General features: G+C 38.6%; 1 protein-coding gene across 11 annotated transcripts in view; it reads left to right on the plus strand.

The window, feature by feature from the left end:
• LOC150083758 (uncharacterized) overlaps window positions 1-20,611 on the plus strand; it is a 999,111-nt gene that overhangs the window by 413,928 nt on the left and 564,572 nt on the right. For 9 of the 11 annotated variants that reach the window (XM_090377461.1, XM_090377460.1, XM_090377466.1 and 6 more), the window contains exon 8: window positions 11,736-11,804. The exons of the other annotated variants lie outside the window; for them this stretch is intronic. In XM_090377461.1, coding sequence (XP_090233587.1) covers window positions 11,736-11,804 — 69 coding nt within the window. The remainder of the gene's footprint in view (window positions 1-11,735; window positions 11,805-20,611) is intronic. 11 annotated transcript variants of the gene reach the window in all.

Raw genomic sequence — 20,611 nt, forward strand, 5'->3', positions numbered from 1 at the left:
AAGCTTGATATACCATCATCTATATCATTTATAAATACAGAAAACAACAATGGACCCAACACTGAACCCTGAGAAACTCCACTAATAACATTAGTTCACAATGAGCAGTGTCCATTGATTACCACACTCTGTCTTCTCCCCCTCAACCACCCCTTTATCCATAGCAGCAATTTGCCTCCAATGCCACACTGCTCCAATTTGTGCAGCAGTCTTCCATGTGCAACAGTATCAAAAGCCTTTCTAAGATCCAAATATATAATATCAAAGTTATTCCCTGCATCCAGTTCTTTTGTGACTGCATCATGGTATCCAATCAAATTGGTCAGGCAAGACTTTCCCTTAACAAAACCATGCTGTGTCTGAGTTATAACTGAATTCTTGTCCAGATGATCCTGCAGTGCTTCTTTAACCAGTGCCTCCATTAATTTTCCTGGAACCGAAGTTAAACTAACAGGTCTATAATTACTTGTGTCAGCCTTTGATCCTCCTTTGTGAATTGGGGTTACATTTGCACATTTCCAGTCTATGGGTACCTCCCCTGAATCCAAAGAAGCTCTCATAATTATGGCCAGGGGTTTGCTTACTTCCTTTGCTGCCTCCTTTAATATAACTGGATAGATCCCATCCACCCCGGGTGCCTTTCTTGTATTTGTCTTCAACAATTTCTCCTCCACTTTACTCTCAGTTATTACAAGATTCTCTAGCTTACTTCCAGAGTTGAATACACCTCTGGCATTCCCCTCACTGAATAACTCCTCATGTGTGAATGTCGATGCAAAATATTCATTCAGTTTGTTAGCTACCTGAGCAGGATCATCAACAGTTGACCCATCGATATCAAGTGGACCAATCTGATTCATCCCCTTCCTTCTAGAGTTTACATAAGTAAAGAACTCTTTGCTGTTTTTCGTTGCCTCCCTTGCCAAAGATTTCTCGTAATCTGCCTTCGCCTGCCTAACCTCCTTTGTAACTTGGTTACAGATCAACTTGTATCTGTCATAGGCTTCTGTGTCACGTGTTAATTTGTATGTATCCCATGCATTTTTCTTCTCTGCCATATGTCTCATTAGTTCATCTGACATCCACTTAGGCCTAAACCTTGAACAATATTTCTTAGTTGGTATGTAAAGCCTAGTAGCTTCCAAGATAAGTTCTTTGAATGCTTCCCATTTTGAATTTGCTGTTCGTAACATCAGTTGGTCCCACTGTATAGAATTTAAATACTGTCTCAGCCCATCATAGTCGCCTGTAGGAAAGCAATAACCCTTCCCTTTACCCCTAATGGTAGTTACCTCTTTGAGTAAATCCCACTTCAGCACACTGTGATCACTGCCACCTAGTGGTTCATTTACCTGCAGATTCTTAATGCATGATGAATCACTACTGATAATCAAATCAAGAGTATTACTCCCTCTAGTTGCCTCCTGAACATGCTGATGTAGAAAACAATCATCCAATAAATCCACAAAAGCCTTGCTAGTGTGTGAATGACCAGCCCCCAAATTCCAGTCAGTATCTGGGAAATTAAAATCCCCCATTGTAAGACTCTCTGATTTACTGGCCCACTCTATTTCCCCATACAGTTTCTTATTATACTCATCATAGTCATTAGGCCTATAGCACACTCCTACTCTCAATTTTGATCTCCCAATGCTTATGTCACACAAAACTGACTCGACACTGCACTGTCCAGCAATGTCGACTGGCTTCACTTCCTTGGAATTTATGTATTTCTTAACTAATAGCATAACTCCTCCTCCCTTCCTATCCTGTCTATCCTTTCTGTAGACATTGTACTCCCCAAATTCCAGTTCTGCATTCCTTATATCTGTGTGACACCACGTCTCTGAAATCTCCACAATATCTGCCTTTGATGTTTTGAGCAATACCTCAAATTCATCAAATTTATTTACTAAACTCCTAGCATTGGTGTACACGCAAGTATACATGCACCTGTTCTTTTTCTTAGCTACCCTAACACAACCTATGTGTTTATTTGTACCCCAATTATTCCCAGCAGTCTCTGAAATATTCTGCATCTTATTTTCCAGGCTGCTGCTCATTCCAATAGAAGCAGTCAAGAATCACTTTCACCTCTGCCAGTGGCTACTGTTAATCTATTAGTCCTTGTATCCTCCCAATCTAGCAGTTTTCCGACCCACCTAACGCTGCCTCGTTAGCATCAGCAAACATTCTTACACCCTTTCTGTTTAAGTGTACCCCATCCCTGTAGAAGCAGACTCTCCTGTTAACAAGTGCAGACCAGGCTGAAAAAAAATTCTACCCCTTGAGCCTTGCACAATCCTTCCAGGGCCGAATTGATCGACAGGGCTCTCATCATATACTCCCTCCTATCGTGTCTGGGCAGAATTGCATACACTTTCAGATTCAACCCTAATTCACAGCTTTTTTTCAACAGTGACCTGTACTTGTTAAGTAATTCTGCCGGTCTCCTACTCTTAATATCATTAGTGCCAATGTGTACAACTGTATCACCTTTTGTGCCCTTAAAAGATGATATCCGCTCCACAACGTCATCAACCTTTGCCCCTGGCAGACATACCCTGGTCCTGTTCCACCTATCCTTTTTACAAAGCATGTTTCCCGTTTCCCTGACAATGGAGTCACCAACAACAACTAAAAAATTAATAATGTATTAAAAATATTTTATATAATTAAAAATATATCTTATGTTTAATAAAACCACCCTTAGCAAAGGATTCACAGCATTTTGCTAAACTAGTGCTCCCATAGTCAGTGGTGGATCTTAACTGAAAATGTGCATTATCTCGAAATGGTTCCTTTGCGACCTGATGTTCACTGAGACTTTTTTGCTTATTTTAGTTTGTACTTTTCACCTTTAAATTATTGACCATCATTTTTGAAACACCCTGTATATGGCCTTCTACATGTGTTCACTTCCCCTTTTAAGATGGTATAAATGAATAGTCCCCATCAAGCTTCGGGTATTTATCTCCCATTGTACTTCTAATTATTTGCTATTCATGGATTTAGCGTGAAAACGTACCTTCGTTCCTTTGTCCTGTTGCAAGGTTCATCTATCTTTAGGCAGGTCTTTTAATAGTATTTACATCTTACCTGGATGCAGTTATTCCTGAAAAAAAATCTGAGGTAAGAGGTTTCCTGACTTAAAATATATTATTTCTAAAATTTAATATTTATTAATATCCTATATATTCTTTTTATCACTCTATTTTTATTTGGTTTAAATTCAAAATATTGATTTAAAGCCAAAATGAGGACACAGATTCTGTACAAGAGAAAATCACAATAAGTTAGCATTTTTCCGGTTTTACGAATATTAGCAGGTCTTGGTTACACAAGTTGTCTGTTGAACATGTCTGTACTTGTGTAGTGCAAAGCAAATTAGCAATGTCTTTCATTAAGATGCCAAAGAAATACAAGGTAAAATTTCAGGAGACATATATACAATATATTCTACATATTGTGAAATCTGAAAATGGTAACATGTTTTTGCCTTGTGTGTACTAAAAATAACAGCTGCTGTATGTAGATGTGATTTTTAAATTTCAAGTACTTGGAAACATGATGTAATCAGACAGATTAGATATTCAAATAACTAAGCATAATGACAACACACATTGCATAGAAAGAAATAAAAAATAGATGTTTCAATTCATGATGATGATGATGATGATGTTATATGTACAGAATGCTTATTTGCTTCTTTTGTCACAGAAGACCTTCCTCAGAGTGCTGATCATGTAGTTGCATTGTTCAGAAATATTTTTCCTAATTAGTAGCAAAAAAAAGTAAAAGAAGTACAGTTGTTGAAGAACAAAAACACCAGGAATTGTTAATTAAACTGCATGGATAGGAAAGAAGAGGTAGTGGCAGCTCAGAAAAAAAAAAAAAAAAACAACCCATCAAATCAAAAGCACCTTGCTCCCAGCACTTGCATTGGGAGGTGACTTTACAAGAACAACATTGGACATCTTCTGCATCCTGAAAGAATTTGAGATTCCTCCAAAAATTCTCTGGCACTTAGTGTTGATAATGCACCTGTTATGGTAGGTCTAAAAACTGGAGTAATAAGAGTATTAAAAAAGTATTGAGCACTTTGTCATAATAGGCTGTTCTTGTCATTATTAATTTGTGTGCTGCAAAGGGAGCTGCATGCGTTTCTGTAAAAGTGGATGGATACTTGGTGGAAATTTACTACTATCAGAAAGAAGTGCTAAAAGGGAAATTTCAACTGACTTGTGCCACTGAAGCAAAGAAATAAATCCAGTTCATGATGTAAAAGGTTTGAAAGAAGAACAAATTGATGAACTAAAGAAAAAGAATTTCTGAATTGCAGACTTCCACTAAGAAGTCTGCAATTCAGGATAACTTCAGACAGACTTCCATTAAGCACTCCTGTGAACAATCCGAGAAAGCTGATAATTCTAGGCATCTTATCTTTGCCCATATGGAAATTCTGTTCATGATTCTTTCTTCTGCTTTGAATAAAGCAATTTGCTTGTCATGCAATATTTGAAGATCGAACATAGCACTTCAATCCAGTGCACCTCACATCCAAGCACTGAGGTCATTACTCTTAGATATGTTAAATAATGTTATGTGCAAATTTATTTTATCAACAGTTTTCAAATCTTCTACTTATATTTTGGAAATCGATTACCATAGTACACTAAATTTCAAAGTTAATTCTAACTTAGTCATAGGCATTTCTACTGACTAGGTTGTGGACAGTCTAAAATAAGAGATGCAGATTCTGTTCTTTAGTGTGGGGAAGTACTTTATAGCTGCATATGACTACATAGTGCACAAGTCCATTTAAAAAAAAAATGATGTGCTGATGTTGCATGAATTTGATCATTTGGCAATTCATCATTTTTGATAGGTGTTTTACCATGTTAGTTCTCTTAATGTCAGTGTGAGAACCTATTAGATGTTATTATGAAAGAAGGAAGAATTAATAGGCAGTGATCCTTAGTTGGCAAACTGAGAAGTGCACAAGGAAGTTTGAACTATAAAAAATTATCCCACGTAATGTATGCCATTTTAATAATCTTTCGTAGCAGTGCTGAGTGTGAAGGAATTCAGTCAAGTTAGAGAAACAAAACCTGAATTCAGTTCTTCTCTTTACAAGAAGCTTTCGAAATGCTCTTGATAACAAAACCTGTACAGTGGGTCCATTGTTACAAACAAAACTTTGGCTTAACATTTCAGAAGAAAGAAAAGTCTACAATAGTGTCTTTCTTGAAGCAATCAAAATCAGTTTATGTCTAATAGAATATCCAAACAGAAATCCACAGACATAAAAAGCATACAGTACTGGGTAAACAATCTTATGGCTGTATTTTCATAAAAAATGTGTATTTTGTCACTGAAATTTAACTTTTGGTGCAGTGCGGACTTAAAAAAAAAAAAAAACACCTCCAGCTTTTTTTGAAAAATCTCCTGCTTTTTGCCAAAAGTGCCCTTTTTTTTTTTGGCCCAAATAAATCCTCTCTACAAATGTTTGATCTTCAGCTTTTTTAAAGTTCACAGTCGGCAGCTATATGTATATATAAAATTACCTGCTCTTATTTTAAATAAACCATATTTTATTTATTTTGAATAATTTCTTGAATACTACTTAATGTATTCAAGGACCTTAAATCCATTAATACCATATTTCCTTGTTGATTTGTAGAGTAAACTAAACTAATAAAAAAAAGCACTAAAACTAAAACTAATAATAAAAAAAAAATACTTCAGCAACAACAAATTCTTGTTATTGCTGATTCTGCTCCACAGAATGAAATAAACCAGAATTAGTGCACAAAGCTACTAAAATTACAAAATAAAATGTAGATGAACACAAAAGTATTAAAAATGTTATAAAAATTTTGAATGCTTTTTTGTAAGTACATAAAGCTTTATTTTTCTTGCATCAGTATATTGTGAGGGAATCAGAGGTAAGGGAAATCAAAGGGACTCAGACCACTATTGAAATTGCAAACTGGTTGATTGTTTCTAATGGAATATCTTATAGATTGAATTATGTATATTCTCCTTTAAGAAATATAGATAAACCCCAAAACATTGCTATGCAGATTCTTTTTTGAAATGAGTTCCTTCACTATTGCACTGCTTTCAAATAAATTTCAGTTTCTCAAAAGGGAAATTTTTTTTTTCTGTTTATTTAAAGGGAAGGTGTCTCATTGTACTGCCAGCTATTTGGATGGTACTGCTTTATAATCAAATGATGAGAGCAGAGACCATTTAGTGTAAAGAATGTAACAAAGCAGTTGAGACAATAACTAGGTGTCTGAGAGATTCCATGTGGCTTTTAACTTGATTTTTTCTTTTCTGCAGCTTGTAAGCCAAGAATATTTCCTTTCTTATATATTCTGTATATAAAAAAGGAAATATTTTTTATATATATATTAAAAGGGCCATTTATTTTTTTTGTGGTAGCATTTGGATATGATTGCAGGATGACAGTGAATACATATTACTCAAGTGCAGTCATTCCTAGAAAGGAATAGTATTTTTATTTTATTTTATTTTTTTATGAAAACCCCAAACACGAGAGGTATTAGAACCTATAGTACTTAGTACCGTGCTTAGGTTGGAGGTTGAGAAGACGAAAGAAGATATTTTTTGACATTAGTCTTGAACTTCTGTAGACTGTAATTTTCAGGAAATATGTATGAAGGGAAGTTGTTCCAGAAAACGACAGTTGAATGAATAAACGAGTAAGATGAAAAGTTGGTTCTGTGAGTTTGAAGTTGGACAGTAAATGGATGTTGGTTGGTGGCAGCACATGTACGTACTGTTTTGAAAGAGAGATCGGGAATTATAGAAGCCAATTCAGAAGAACAGTGGCAATTTAGAATATTCCTACTGCTGCATAAGCAGCAGTAGGAATATTCTAAATTGGCATTGGTAATTGATTTCTTAGGACTATCTAAGAACATATCATGAACATGGTCACTAAACTAAATAAATATTTTGTACCTACATTCACATGCTTTTTTTTATGGAAATATCAATATGAAAGGTATTAGAACCTGCAATTAGAACCCATGCACAGTACTTAGTATTTTGCATGGGTTCAAGGTTGAAAAGATGAAAGAAGATTGACATTGGACTTGAATATCTGTAGATGGATATGGGGAGGGCATAGCACCCTATGCCCTCCCCATATCCCTACAATCCTTCCCCAATAGGCGATGCCTCTTCTATCATACTTTCACCCCCCATATATGTCAATAGTATTAAATTCAATTTCTATCACCCAAGATATCCCAGACATTCCTGGCTGTGCTGTGGATTTACATTTCTTAGTGTGTCTTGCTCTCTACATTTTATCATCAGGTGTATTAGCCTGATAGGTATAGCTAAATTTGCTCTGTACATGAGTCACACACTAAAATTGTTATACTTTTCATATAATTGTTGCCCTTTTGAAACCATATACCATGCAATTGGTGCCTCCGTAGCCAGGAGTGTCAGTGCATAGCACACGCTTCTTGATTAGATCAGGGTTCGAGCCCATGACCACCAAATATGGAGGATGCGGAAAGGTCAGGGAATGACCACCGCATATTCCCGGAGCAATATGGCCTTAGTTGCTAATGCTCCTAAAAACCAAATAACAACAATACCATGCAATGTCTAGAAATGCAGCTTGCTTGCTGTATATGAATAAAGAGGCCTGTGTGCTCTGGATTCATTATTATTACTAAATTACAGTTGCTCAGAGCGAAACGGATACAAAAATATGGACTGTGACAGGTTTAATAATAGGAAATATACATATATTAGATTAGATACATACAAATAAAATCTTTCGGTTGTTTAGTTAACCTTCTTCAGTTGAAATGAAATGACAGTTAGAACGGAGGCGTGTACTGCCAATCTGGTACGTGAAGCGCTGGCTAATTGTTTGAGGTTGAAGCCTGTGGCTGTGATGTATGTGGACGTGGCCAGCGTTTGTCAATGGATAGGATCTTTGCTTCGGTGATAAGGTGGACTTGACAACCACTGTTCCTGTTCACTGAGGTATTGGAGCATTTGATGTTTAACGACTCCAACCAGGCGCGGCGCAGATAATGGCGGAACTTATCCACAATCACGACATCGCGATGTGGGTCAATGTCATGGTGGGCTGCCCAAATGTGTTTGGCAACAGCTGAGTGCTCTACATCTGCTAAGTGGATTGCTCTTTTGTGTTCGAAAAGGGTTTTTTCGAGCCGTCTCCCAGTTTCCCTGATGTAGCAGCTAGTGCAGTCACGGCAAGAGATGCAGTAGACCAATCCGCTCAGTAGTAGGGTGGGAACAGGTGTTTTTACCTTAGAGATGAGGGATTGTAATTTTCTGCCTGGGAGTTGTACGCACTTTATCCCATGTGATTTTAAGCTTCTACAGACCTGTTGTGATAGGTTTGGGTAGTATGGGATAAAGGCGCTCGTGGCTGAGTCATCACCTTGGATGTTTCTGTTGGTCGCTATGCGGTCGCGTGTCTGTAGGTCACACCTGTCAAGGGCATTGATGGGATAGCCACACCTTGTAAGATCCGTCTTGACTTTAGCGATTTTGGTGCGCCTCTCATTTACAGAGCTAGAGTGTGTCCAGGCGCGAGTTAGTAAGGTTCGTGCAGTGGCAAGAAGATGGCTATGTGCGTGTGCTGACTGGAAGTTGGTAAATTGGCCAGCACACAGGTTTACGATGGACTGTTGTCTTCAAGCACGTGCCCTTGCGTCGGACAAGGGTGTCTAAGTATGGTATGGTGTTGTTCGACTCTAGCTCGATCGTGAATTTTATGAAAGGTGACAGAGAGTTGAGGTGGTCTAAGATTCGGTCACCTGAATTTCTGGGGATAACTATGAACACATCGTCCACATAGTGACACCAAAAGGCAGTGGCATCTGCTACGTTTGTAAATGCACGACCCTCTAATTCCTCCATCACGATGTTTGCCGTGACCGAACTAACCGGGGAACCCATGGCTGTGCCGTGTACTTGTTGGTAAATGGAGTCGTTAAACACGATTGCACCGCCTGAATGGTTAAGGGCTTGTAAACAGAAGTGTCCTGCAAGAGCAGCAAGGCTTTTGTCTCATAATCGTTTTGCACAAACAAATTTCTGCCCTTAAGACACTGAAACAAGACTCATCCATCGTCATCCTACCGGCAGACAAAGGACGCCGAACAGAAATAATGAACTGCGCAGATTACGAGACAAAAACTTTGCTGCTCTTGCAGGACACTTCTGTTTACAAGCCCTTAACCGTTCCCCCCATCAAAGCCTTGGAACGATGGGAGTCGAGAGTGAATGTCCTCGTCAACAGTTGGCTCAAACAGAAGAAAATAACAGAATCAACACGTAATCACCTCCGTGCCTCCGGCTGCCAGATTCCACAATTCTACAGACTACCGAAAGTACACAAAGAAGGCACACCACTAAGACCCATTGTATCCTGTTGTGGCTCACCGAGTTACGAATTATCTAAGTTTGTCTCGAGGCTCCTTTCTCCCCTAGTAGGCAAGACTACTAACACCGTCTCCAACAGTAGTGAGTTCATAGAAAGGATCCGTACCATATCCATCTCACAAGGTCAAGTAATAGCATCATTTGATGTAGTTTCACTTTTTACCTCCATCCCAGTAGAGCTTGCCATCACATGTGCAAAACAACCCTTAGACAGTGATGAAGCCCTTGGCAGCAGAACCAAGCTAACACCAGACGATATCTCCACCGCCTTCAGACTGTGCTTAACAGGCGGTGAAATCATGTTTAATGACTCCATTTACCAACAAGTACACGGCACAGCCATGGGTTCCCCAGTTAGTTCGGTCACGTCAAACATCGCGATGGAGGAATTAGAGGGTCGTGCATTTACAAACATACCAGATCCCATTGCCTTTGGGTGTCGCTAGATGGACTATGTGTTCGTAGTTATCCCCAGAAATTCAGGTGACCGAATCTTAGACCACCTCAACTCTCTGTCACCTTTCATAAAATTCACGATCGAGCTAGAGTCGAACAACACCATACCATACTTAGACACCCTTGTCCGACGCAAGGGCACGTGCTTGAAGACAACAGTCCATCGTAAACCTGTGTGCTGGCCAATTTACCAACTTCCGGTCAGCACACGCACGTAGCCATCTTCTTGCCACTGCACGAACCTTACTAACTCGCGCCTGGACACACTCTAGCTCTGTAAATGAGAGACGCACCGAAATCGCTAAAGTCAAGGCGGATCTTACGAGGTGTGGCTATCCCATCAATGCCCTTGACAGGTGTGACCTACAGACACGCGACCAACAGAAACATCCAAGGTGACGACTCAGCCACGAGCATACTACCCAAACCTATCACAACAGGTCTGTAGAATCTTAAAATCACATGGGATAAAGTGCGTACAACTCCCAGGCAGAAAATTACGATTCCTCATTTCTAAGGTAAAAACATCTGGCCCCACCCTACTACAGAGCGGATTGGTCTACCACATCTCTTGCCGTGACTGCACTAGCTGCTACATCGGGAAAACTGGGAGACGGCTCGAAAAACGCCTTTCCGAACACAAAATAGCAATCCGGTTAGTGGAAGTAGAGCACAGCTATTGCTGAACACGTTTGGGCAACCCACCACGACATTGACCCACATCGCGATGTCATGATTGTGGATAAGTCCCGCCATTATCTGCGCCGCGCCTGGTTGGAGTCGTTAAACATCAAATGCTCCAATACCTCAGTGAACAGGAACAGTGGTTGTCAAGTCCACCCTATCACCGAAGCAGTGATCCTGTCCATTGACAAACGCTGGCCACGTCCACATGCATCACAGCCACAGGCTTCAACATCAAACAATTAGCCACGCACTTCACGTACAAGATTGGCAGTACATGCCTCCAATCTAACTGTCATTTCATTTCAACTGAAGAAGGTTAACTAAACAACTGAAAGATTTTATTTGTATGTATCTAATTTAATATATGTATAGTTCCATTTATTAAACCTGTCACAGTCTATATTTTTGTATCCGTTTGCTCTGAGGAACTGTAATTTAGTAATAATTGCTTGCTGTATGTTGATTATATTAATCAACAAGTAGGTTGATGTATATAATCAATATATTTGTCTAATATTGGAGTGGTGATAATTTCAAATAACTATAGAGCATGTGATATTTAAAATTAAAAAAGTAATTGAATTGTTAAAACAAATAACACATTTTTTTAAACATTTGTTAAGTGGTAAGATGTTTCATTTGATTCTAAAATAAAATGTGACCCACTTTGGCTCACAATTTATTTTAGAATATATTTTAATTATTATTGATTTGTATTTTGATAATTGGTTTGTAGAAAATTAGATTTAAGATTCTTGAAAAATGCAATTTATAATTATAAATGTATATTTAATTGTTTAAGTTATTGTTTGAATATTTAAATATTGTTTTAATGTGTAATTTTTTATACTTGCAGAAAGTTAAATTAGCTGTCTCCATAACAATAACTGATTAATTTGCACATAATTGTGCACATACTAATGAAAACTTTTGAATTTGCTGGACGTTTTTTATTTTTGCATGAAATTTTACCATTAATGTTTTTCGTAAATGATTCTTGTAAAGGGATTCTGATTTTTTTTACTTTGTGTGGAGACAACATGTTTGATTTCTGTCATTTTCTTCTGTGTATATTTTGTATATGTGTGTTTATCCTTTGTTAACGTCCGCCACCATTTCAGGGAGTAAAACGATCTGTCACAACTCTACGTGGGGGAACCCTAGGATATGCTGAAGTCATCGCCATGAAGGTCAGTTGGGCACATTTTGGAAACCACTCTCCCTGTTGTGACTTGTCTTTACCTGGCCACTGTGGTGTCTGCCAGGTTCTACTAACCCTCCCATCTAGTGTGTGTGTTTATAGAGATGGCTATAGAGCCGTTAGTTCTGTGGCCGGGTGCTGCCTTTTTTCTCTCTCCCTTGTCCCACTAGGGGAGGTGTGTTTGTCTGATTCGAATTAGTGTTTCTGCGTGAGGTACTAACACCTAATTTTCTGTTTCAGGTTTTTGCTTCTCTCTTTTTTACCTCAGCCTAACCACATGCTGCACTATTCCTTTAGTTCCAGATTCGGTTCACTAATAGCTACTTGGTTATGATTACTGGACTTTATATGCACAATTTTTCTTTGCTATGATATTGTGTTTTAGTCAGTTATCTTTGTTTTGTGCACACTTTAATAGCTTGTTTATGATTAAATGTGAGCGTGTGTTTGTTTAATGTGTGGTGTATATATATGAGTGTGTGTACACATTTGTTGATACACTATATGTGTATACAAGAGTCTGTTGTTTATGTATATAAGTTCTTGTGCTTATTTTTTTTATTTTTTTTTTTGTAACATTAGCTAGTAATAATTTCATAATAATTATGATATTTCCACATGGGCAATGAAGTGTGTTATGGCTGCGATCCTACTGAAATACTAAACATTACTGTTTCTTCCACCCCATTCATTTTTCTCTTATCAATTCCAGATTACAATATGGGGAAGAATACTTTCTCCTGATTTTTATATTTTGCAACAGAATGCTGATAAAAAAAAAAATAAATAAATCAAATGATATGAGATTGATAAATCAGATAAATGAAATGAGATTGAGCTTACTATAAGGGCAGATGCAGTCATATTACTAACACATATGAACAGAGAAACAATAAACCATGTTACATTTAGAGCAAGTTCCTTGTCTTTTGAAGGCACGATTCTTCTCTTATGTATCAAGGCAACCTAAAAATAAGATAAAATGAAATTAAATAAGGAAGACAAAAAAAACAAAGCAACACTTAACTCTGACGATTCAAGTGCAAAATCCCCGGCTGTGCACCTGGGCATACATTTCCTTGGGCTTGGAATCATGTGTTTGTATTGTGAGAGATGAGTTTGGCTTCGTTTTTTGTTTTATTTTAGTTTGTTTTACCTTATTTTATTTCAGTTTATTTTCCATGAAGGTTAATTACTATACATTTAAGGTGATGTTTCAGGCATCTTACCAATTCCCATCATCAGACCATGCTGCAGTCAGACTCCCACTTGCCGATGGTGCGGCGCCTCCGTAGCCAGGTGGGAAGGAGCAGCAGTGCATAGCACACGCTTCTTGATTAGACCGGGGTTCGAGCCCGTCACCACCAAATACGGAGAATGCGGAAAGGTCAGGGAATGACCACCGCATATCCCGGAGCAATATGGCCTTAGTTGCTAATGCTCCTAAAAACCAAATAACAAACAAACATAACAAACTTGCCGATGCTACCAAAAGTATGGACATCAGATTTTGGTAGTATCAACAAGCAGGAGTCTGACAGCAGCATGGTCTGATAATGGGTATCGGTAAGATGCCTAAAACATCACATTAAATCTGTAGTAGCTTGGGCTATAAGCTTAATAAACTATATTATTAATTTCTTATGGTATAAGAGTGGTTATTAATTTTAGTAATTAATCTTCCTGGAAAACAACCATGTAATGTCTTTTCCTAACTATATCAGTTTATTTATTTTTTAGATTGGCTTTGAACATACTAGCAGAATCAATCTTACCAAGCTCAATTTGGCCCTGGAGAGATTGTGCAAGGCTCAAAGGGTGGAATTTTTTTCAGCCTGGTCTGTGCTTGTTGACAGGAGAGACTGCTTCTATAGGGATGGGGTACACTTAAATAGAAAGGGTGCAAGAATATTTGCTGTGTTAGGTGGGTCGGAAAACTGCTAGCCTGGGGGGTACACAGCCTAAAAGGTTAAAAGTGGATGCAGGCAAAGGCAAAAGTGATTCTTGCACTGTTTCTATTAGAATGAGCAACAGCCTGGAAAGCAAGGTAATGGAGATTTCCAAGACAGCTGGGAGTGATAGTGGAACAAGTAAATACATGGGCTGTGTTAGCGTAACTAAGAGTAGGAACAGGTGCATATATACTTGCATGTACACTGATGCTAGGAGTATAGTTATTAAATTTGATGAGCTTGAAGTGCTAATCAAGACATCAAAGGCAGATATTGTTGGGATATTAGAGACGTGGTGTCACACAGATATACGCAGTGCAGAATTGTAATTTGGGGAAGTGTGTACAGAAAGGATAGACAGGACAGGAAGGGAGGAGGGGTAATGCTGTTAGTTAAGAAAATCATAAAATCTAAGGAAGTGCATCCAATTAATGTTGTTGGACAATGCAGTGTTGAGTCTGTTTGGTGTGAAATAAGAACTGGGAAAGGAAAAATGAGAGTAGGTGTGTGTTATAGGCCTAATGAATCTGATGAGTACAATGAGCAATTGTGCTCAGTGGGCCAGTAAATCAGAATGCTTTTAATGGGGGATTTTAACTTTCCAGATATTGACTGGAACTTGTGGATTGTTCACTCACACACTAGCAAGACTTCCGTGGATTTATTGGATGGCTATTTTCTACAGAAACTTGTTCAGGAGGCAACCAGAGGGAGTAATGCTGTTGATCTGATTATCAGCAGTGATTATTCATGCATTAAGAATTTGCACATAAAGGAACCACTGGGTGACAGTGATCACAATGTACTGATGTGGAATTTACTTAAAGATATTACTACCATCAAGGCTAAAGAGAAGGGCTTTTGTAAAGACTACAGAGGTCTCAGACAGTTTTTAAATTCTGTATGGTGGGATCAACTGATGATCAACTGTTGAATTCTAAATGGCAAGCTTTCAGGGACTTAATTTTGGAGGCTACAGGGCTTTTCATTCCAACTAAGAAATACTGTTCAAGGTTTAGGCCTAAATGGATGTCATAAGAATTAATGAGGCTTGTAGAAGAGAAGAAGAATGTATGGGATGATTATAAGTATCAGGTGACACAGAAGCCTATGGCAGGTATAAACTAGTCTGTAATGAAGTCACAAAGCAGGTTAGGCAGGCAAAGACAGATTACGATCTTTGGCAAAGAATGCAAAGAAAAACAGCAAAGAGTTCTTTACTCTAGAAGGAAAGGGATGAATCAGATTGGACCACTTAACATAGATGGGTTGAGTATTGATGATCATGCTCAGGTAGCTGATAAACTGAATGAGTACTTTGCATCTACATTCACACACGAGGAGTTATTCAATGAGGGGAGTGCCAGAAGTTTATCAAACGCTAACAGGCAGCTAAGTGATTTTTTAAAAACAGAGAGCAAAGTGGAGGAGAAATTGTTGAAGTTAAAGATAAGGAAGGCACCTGGGATGGAAGGGATTTATCCAGTTATATTAAAGGCAGCAGCAAAGGAAGTAAGCAAATCCTTAGCCATAATTATGAGAGCTTCCTTGGACTCGGGGGAGGTCTCCGTGGGATGGAGGTGTGAAAATGTATCACCAATTCACAAAGGGAGTTCAAAAGGTGACACAAGTAACTACAGACCTGTTAATTTAACTTGTGTTCCAGGAAAAATAATGGAATCACTGGATAAAGAAGCATTGCAGGATCATCTAGACAAGACTGTAGTAATAGTTAAGACACAGCATGGGTTTGTTAAAGGGAGGTCTTGTCTGATCAATTTGATTGAATACTATGATGTGTTCACAAAGGAACTGAATGCCAAAAATAATTTTGATATCATATACTTGGATTTCAGGAAAGCTTTTGATACTGTTGCACATGGAAGACTGCTGTACAAATTGGAGAGGTATGGCATTAAGGGTAAGGTGCTACAATGGATAAAGAGATGGTTGAGTGGGAGATGACAGAGAGTGGTAATCAATGGACACTCCACTTCGTGAACAAATGTTACTAGTGGAGTTCCCCAGGGTTCGGTGTTCTACACTTAAATAGAAAGGGTGCAAGAATGTTTGCTGATACTATCGAGGCAGTGTTAGGTGGGTTGGAAAACTGCTAGCTTGGGGGGAGACAAAGACCAATAGATTGACAGTAGCCACTGGCAGAGGTGAAAGAGATTCTTGCACTGCTTCTATTACAATGAGCAGAAGCCTGAAAAACAAGATATTTCAGAAAAACATGGTATTTCAGAGACTGCTGGGAGCCATTGCGGTACAAGTAAACACATGGGTTGTGTTAGGGTAGCTAAGAATAGAAACAGGTGCAGGTATACTTCCGTGTACACCAGTGCTAGGAGTTTAGTAAATAAATTTGATGAATTTGAGGTATTGCTCAAAACATCGAAGGCAGATATTGTTGGGATATCAGAGACGTTGTGTCACACAGATATAAGGGATGCAGAACTGCAATTTGGGGAGTACAACATCTACAGAAAGGATAAACAGGATAGGAAGGGAGGAGGGGTTATGCTATTAGTTAAGAAATACATAAAATCCAAGGAAGTGAAGCCAGTGGACATTGCTGGACAGTGCAGTGTCGAGTCAGTTTGGTGTGACATAAGCATTGGGAGATCAAAATTGAGAGTAGGAGTGTGCTATTGGCCTAATGACTCTGATGAGTATAATAAGGAACTGTACAGGGAAATAGAGTGGGCCAGTAAATCAGAGAGTCTTATAATGGGAGATTTTAATTTCCCAGATATTGACTGGAATTTGGGGGCTGGTTACTCACTTTTGTGGATTTATTGGATGATTGTTTTCTACATCAGCATGTTTGGGAGGCAACTAGAGGGAGTAATACTCTTGATTTGATTATCAGCAGTGATTCTTCATGCATTAAGAATCTGCAGATAACTGATAAATGAACCACTAGGTGGCAGTGATCACAGTATGCTGAAGTGGGATTTACTCAAAGAGGTAACTACCATTAGGGGTAAAGGGAAGGGTTATTGCTTCCGTAAAGCCGACTATGTTGGACTGAGACAGTATTTAAATTCTATACAGTGGGACCAACTGATGATATTACCAACAGCAAATTCAAAATGGGAAGCATTCAAAGAACTTATCTTGGAAGCTACTAGGCTTTACATACCAACTAAGAAATATTGTTCAAGGTTTAGACCAAAATGGATGTCAGATGAACTAATGTGGCATATGGTAGAGAAGACAAATGCATGGGATACATACAAATTAACACATGACACAGAAGCCTATGATAGATACAAGTTGATATGCAACCAAGTTACAAAGGAGGTTAGGCAGGCGAAGGCAGATTACGAGAAATCCTTGGCAAGGGATGCAAAGAAAAACAGCAAAGAGTTCTTTACTTATGTAAACTCTAGAAGGAAGGGGATGAATCAGATTGGTCCACTTGATATTGATGGGTCAACTGTTGATGATCCTGCTCAGGTAGCTAACAAACTGAATGAATATTTTGCATCGACATTCACACATGAGGAGTTATTCAGCAAGGGGAATGCCAGAGGTGTATTCAAACCTAGCAGTAAGCTACAGAATCTTGAAATAACTGGGAGTAAAGTGGAGGAGAAACTGTTGAAGACAAACACAAGAAAGGTACCCAGGGTGGATGGGATCTATCCAGTTATATTAAAGGAGGCAGCAAAGGAAGTAAGCAAACCCTTAGCCATAATTATGAGAGCTTCCTTGGACTCAGGGGAGGTACCCATAGACTGGAAATGTGCAAATGTGACCCCAATTCACAAAGGAGGATCAAAGGCTGACACAAGTAATTATAGACCTGTGCGCTTAACTTCTGTTCCAGGAAAATTAATGGAGGCACTGGTTAAAGAAGCACTGCAGGATCATTTAGACAAGACTTCAGTTATAGCTCAGACACAGCATGGTTTTGTTAAGGGGAAGTCTTGCCTGACCAACTTGATTGGATACTGTGATGCAGTCACAAAAGAACTGGATGCAGGGAATAACTTTGATATTATATACTTGGATCTTAGAAAGGCTTTTGATACTGTTGCACATGGAAGACTGCTACACAAATTGGAGCAGTGTGACATTGGAGGCAAATTGCTGCTATGGATAAAGGGGTGGTTGAGGGGGAGAAGACAGAGGGTGGTAATCAATGGACACTGCTCATCGTGGACTAATGTTATTAGTGGAGTCCCTCAGGGCTCAGTGTTGGGTCCATTATTGTTTTCTGTATTTATAAATGATATTGATGATGGTATATCAAGCTTAATGTCCAAGTTTGCAGACGATACAAAGGTTGGCAGGGTTGTCAAGGACACTACTGACACTATGCTGCTGCAACAGGATCTGGAAAGGTTGAGCAGATGGGCTGAGAGATGGCAAATGAAGTTTAACATTGACAAATGTAAAGTACTACACATGGGAAACAGCAACCCCAGAGCAACGTATCAACTCTGTGGTACTACACTGACAGTGGTAGAGAATGAAAGGGACTTGGGGGTGGTTGTGCAGGCAGATATGAAGTTCTCTGAACAGTGCAGACAGGCTGCAAGAGTAGCTCATGGAGTATTGTCAATGATATACAGGAATTTTTCCAGCAGGGATAAGGAGGTGATTATTCCATTGTATAAGGCAATGGTCAGGCCACACCTAGAGTACTGTATACAGGTCTGGAGGCCTCATTTCAAGAAGGATGTAGAGCTGCTGGAACGAGTACAGAGAAGGGCAACAACAAGATTAGTGAATGGAACAAAGGGGTGCTCTTACGAAGAAAGGCTTAAGTTTTGCAAATTGTAGTGTCTGGAGACTAGGCACCAGCGAGGTGATCTGATTGAGGTATATAAGGGCTTGAATGGGTTGTGCAAGCTGAATGCTTATGGGATTCTTCCTTTTGCTTAGACTAAGAACCTGTGGGGACACAGTTCCAAATTGAGGAAAGGTAGTTGTAGAATAGGTGTGCAAAAATTTGCCTTTAGTCAGCGTGTAGTTGATTGGTGGAACAGGCTTCTTTTGTTGTGGAAGCTAATAGCCTAAATAAATTTAAGGCTGGCTGAGCTGGACAGGCATTTGGAATGAATGGAGGGGTAAAATGGGAGTGTTTTTTTTTTTTTTTTTTTTTTTGGCTAATGCTGCATAGCATTAGCAGAGGCATATGATGCAAGAAAACAAGCTTATGCAGCATCAGCCAAAAAAAAAACGCTCCCACTTCACTCCTCCGTTCGTTCCAAATACCTGTCCAGCTCAGCCTTAAATTTATTTAGGCTATCAACTTCCACAACAAGAGATGGAAGTCCATTACACCAACCAACTACCCCCTGGCTAAAGGCAAACTTCCACATATTTATCCTGCATCTGTCTTTTCTCAATTTGAAGTTATGCCCTCTCAGGTGATTATTCTGAACAAGAGAAAGAATCTCATCAGCATTGAGCATGCTTAAACCATTCAAGGCTTTATACACCTCAATCAGATCAGTTTTGAAAATTACAGTGTCTGGAGAGTAGGCACCTCGCAGGTGCCTAGTCTCCAGACACTGTAATTTGCAAAACTTAAGCCTTTCTTCGTAAGAACAACCCTTTGTTCCATTCAGTAATCTTGTTACCCTTCTCTGTACTCATTCCAACAGCTCCACATCCTTCTTAAAATGAGGCCTACAGACCTGTATACAGTACAGGTCATAAGCTAGCTTTCTTGCATCATATGCCTCTACTAATGCTAAGCTTAGCCTTTAAAACACAGAAGGAAATGTCACTATTTTTAATATTGTTTACTGTTTTGTTTCCTAGATTATTTGAAATAAGTGGAGTTCATATCTGTAAAGGAAACTGATAATGCAGGAATTTGAATAAGGTAGATAAATAGAAGAAGTTATTTATAAACAGGAGCAAATTGGGATTATAGAGAGTATCCTCTAGTGGATCGGGTGCTGTCTGAAAAACCGGAGATTCTTCTTATATTTTTGTTCTTATAATAATTCTTCTTATTATTTTTTAATGGTATTGACAAAGATGTAGAAGGGAAGTTGCCAAAATTTGCTCATGATCTGAAGATTAGGAAGTTGTTTAATGACCAGAAGCACGCTATGTTGCCTCAAAATTATTAGAACCAATTAAAAATATGGTTTGAAAAATGGCAATTAAGATTAATTGCTTTTAAATGTAATGCCTTGCACTTGGTGAAGAAACCCAGAAGTAAATTACAGACTTGGGAGTGGGTAAAGTGTTTTTGGGGGCAGGTAAGATGGGGCTATTATACAAATCACACATGAAGTTTACTATACAGTGTAAACAGGCACACATGTAAGCAAATTGTATCCTGTCAATGATTTGATGAGATGCAGTGTACTGGATTGCTCACAGATTTGTTGTTGTTCTTATCAATTTTATGGCATGTTAATAATACCTTAGGCCATATTGCACCAGTCTAGTGTAATAACCGTTCAGTTATGCATTTAAAAATAATCTGAGACTTTTCATTTGATGCTATACAATCTGATATATATTATTGAAGTCTTGATTTTTGCATTCACAAAGATAAATCATATACCATTTAAAGTGTCAACCAGGAATCATAGTTCATGATATTAACGAGAATGAAATAATACTAATTAATAATTAGTATTAACAACTAATACTAAAAATATCGAAGAATTCTTTTCTTATATTAGTGCTAGCAGGAAGGGGGTGAACCACATTGGTCTACTAGATACAAATGGCATAACAATTGATAGTACTGTTCAGGTTGCTAAAAACTGAATACAGTTTATCCTCTGCTATAACACACAGCATAAGTTCTACTACTCCCAAGGGCTCACATCTGGTGAGTATGGGCGTGGCACATCCAGGG

The sequence above is a fragment of the Mastigoproctus giganteus genome, chromosome 7 (genome assembly GCF_048544385.1).
Source record: "Mastigoproctus giganteus isolate SK-2022 chromosome 7, ASM4854438v1, whole genome shotgun sequence".
In the NCBI taxonomy this organism is placed as follows: Eukaryota; Metazoa; Arthropoda; class Arachnida; order Uropygi; family Thelyphonidae; genus Mastigoproctus; species Mastigoproctus giganteus.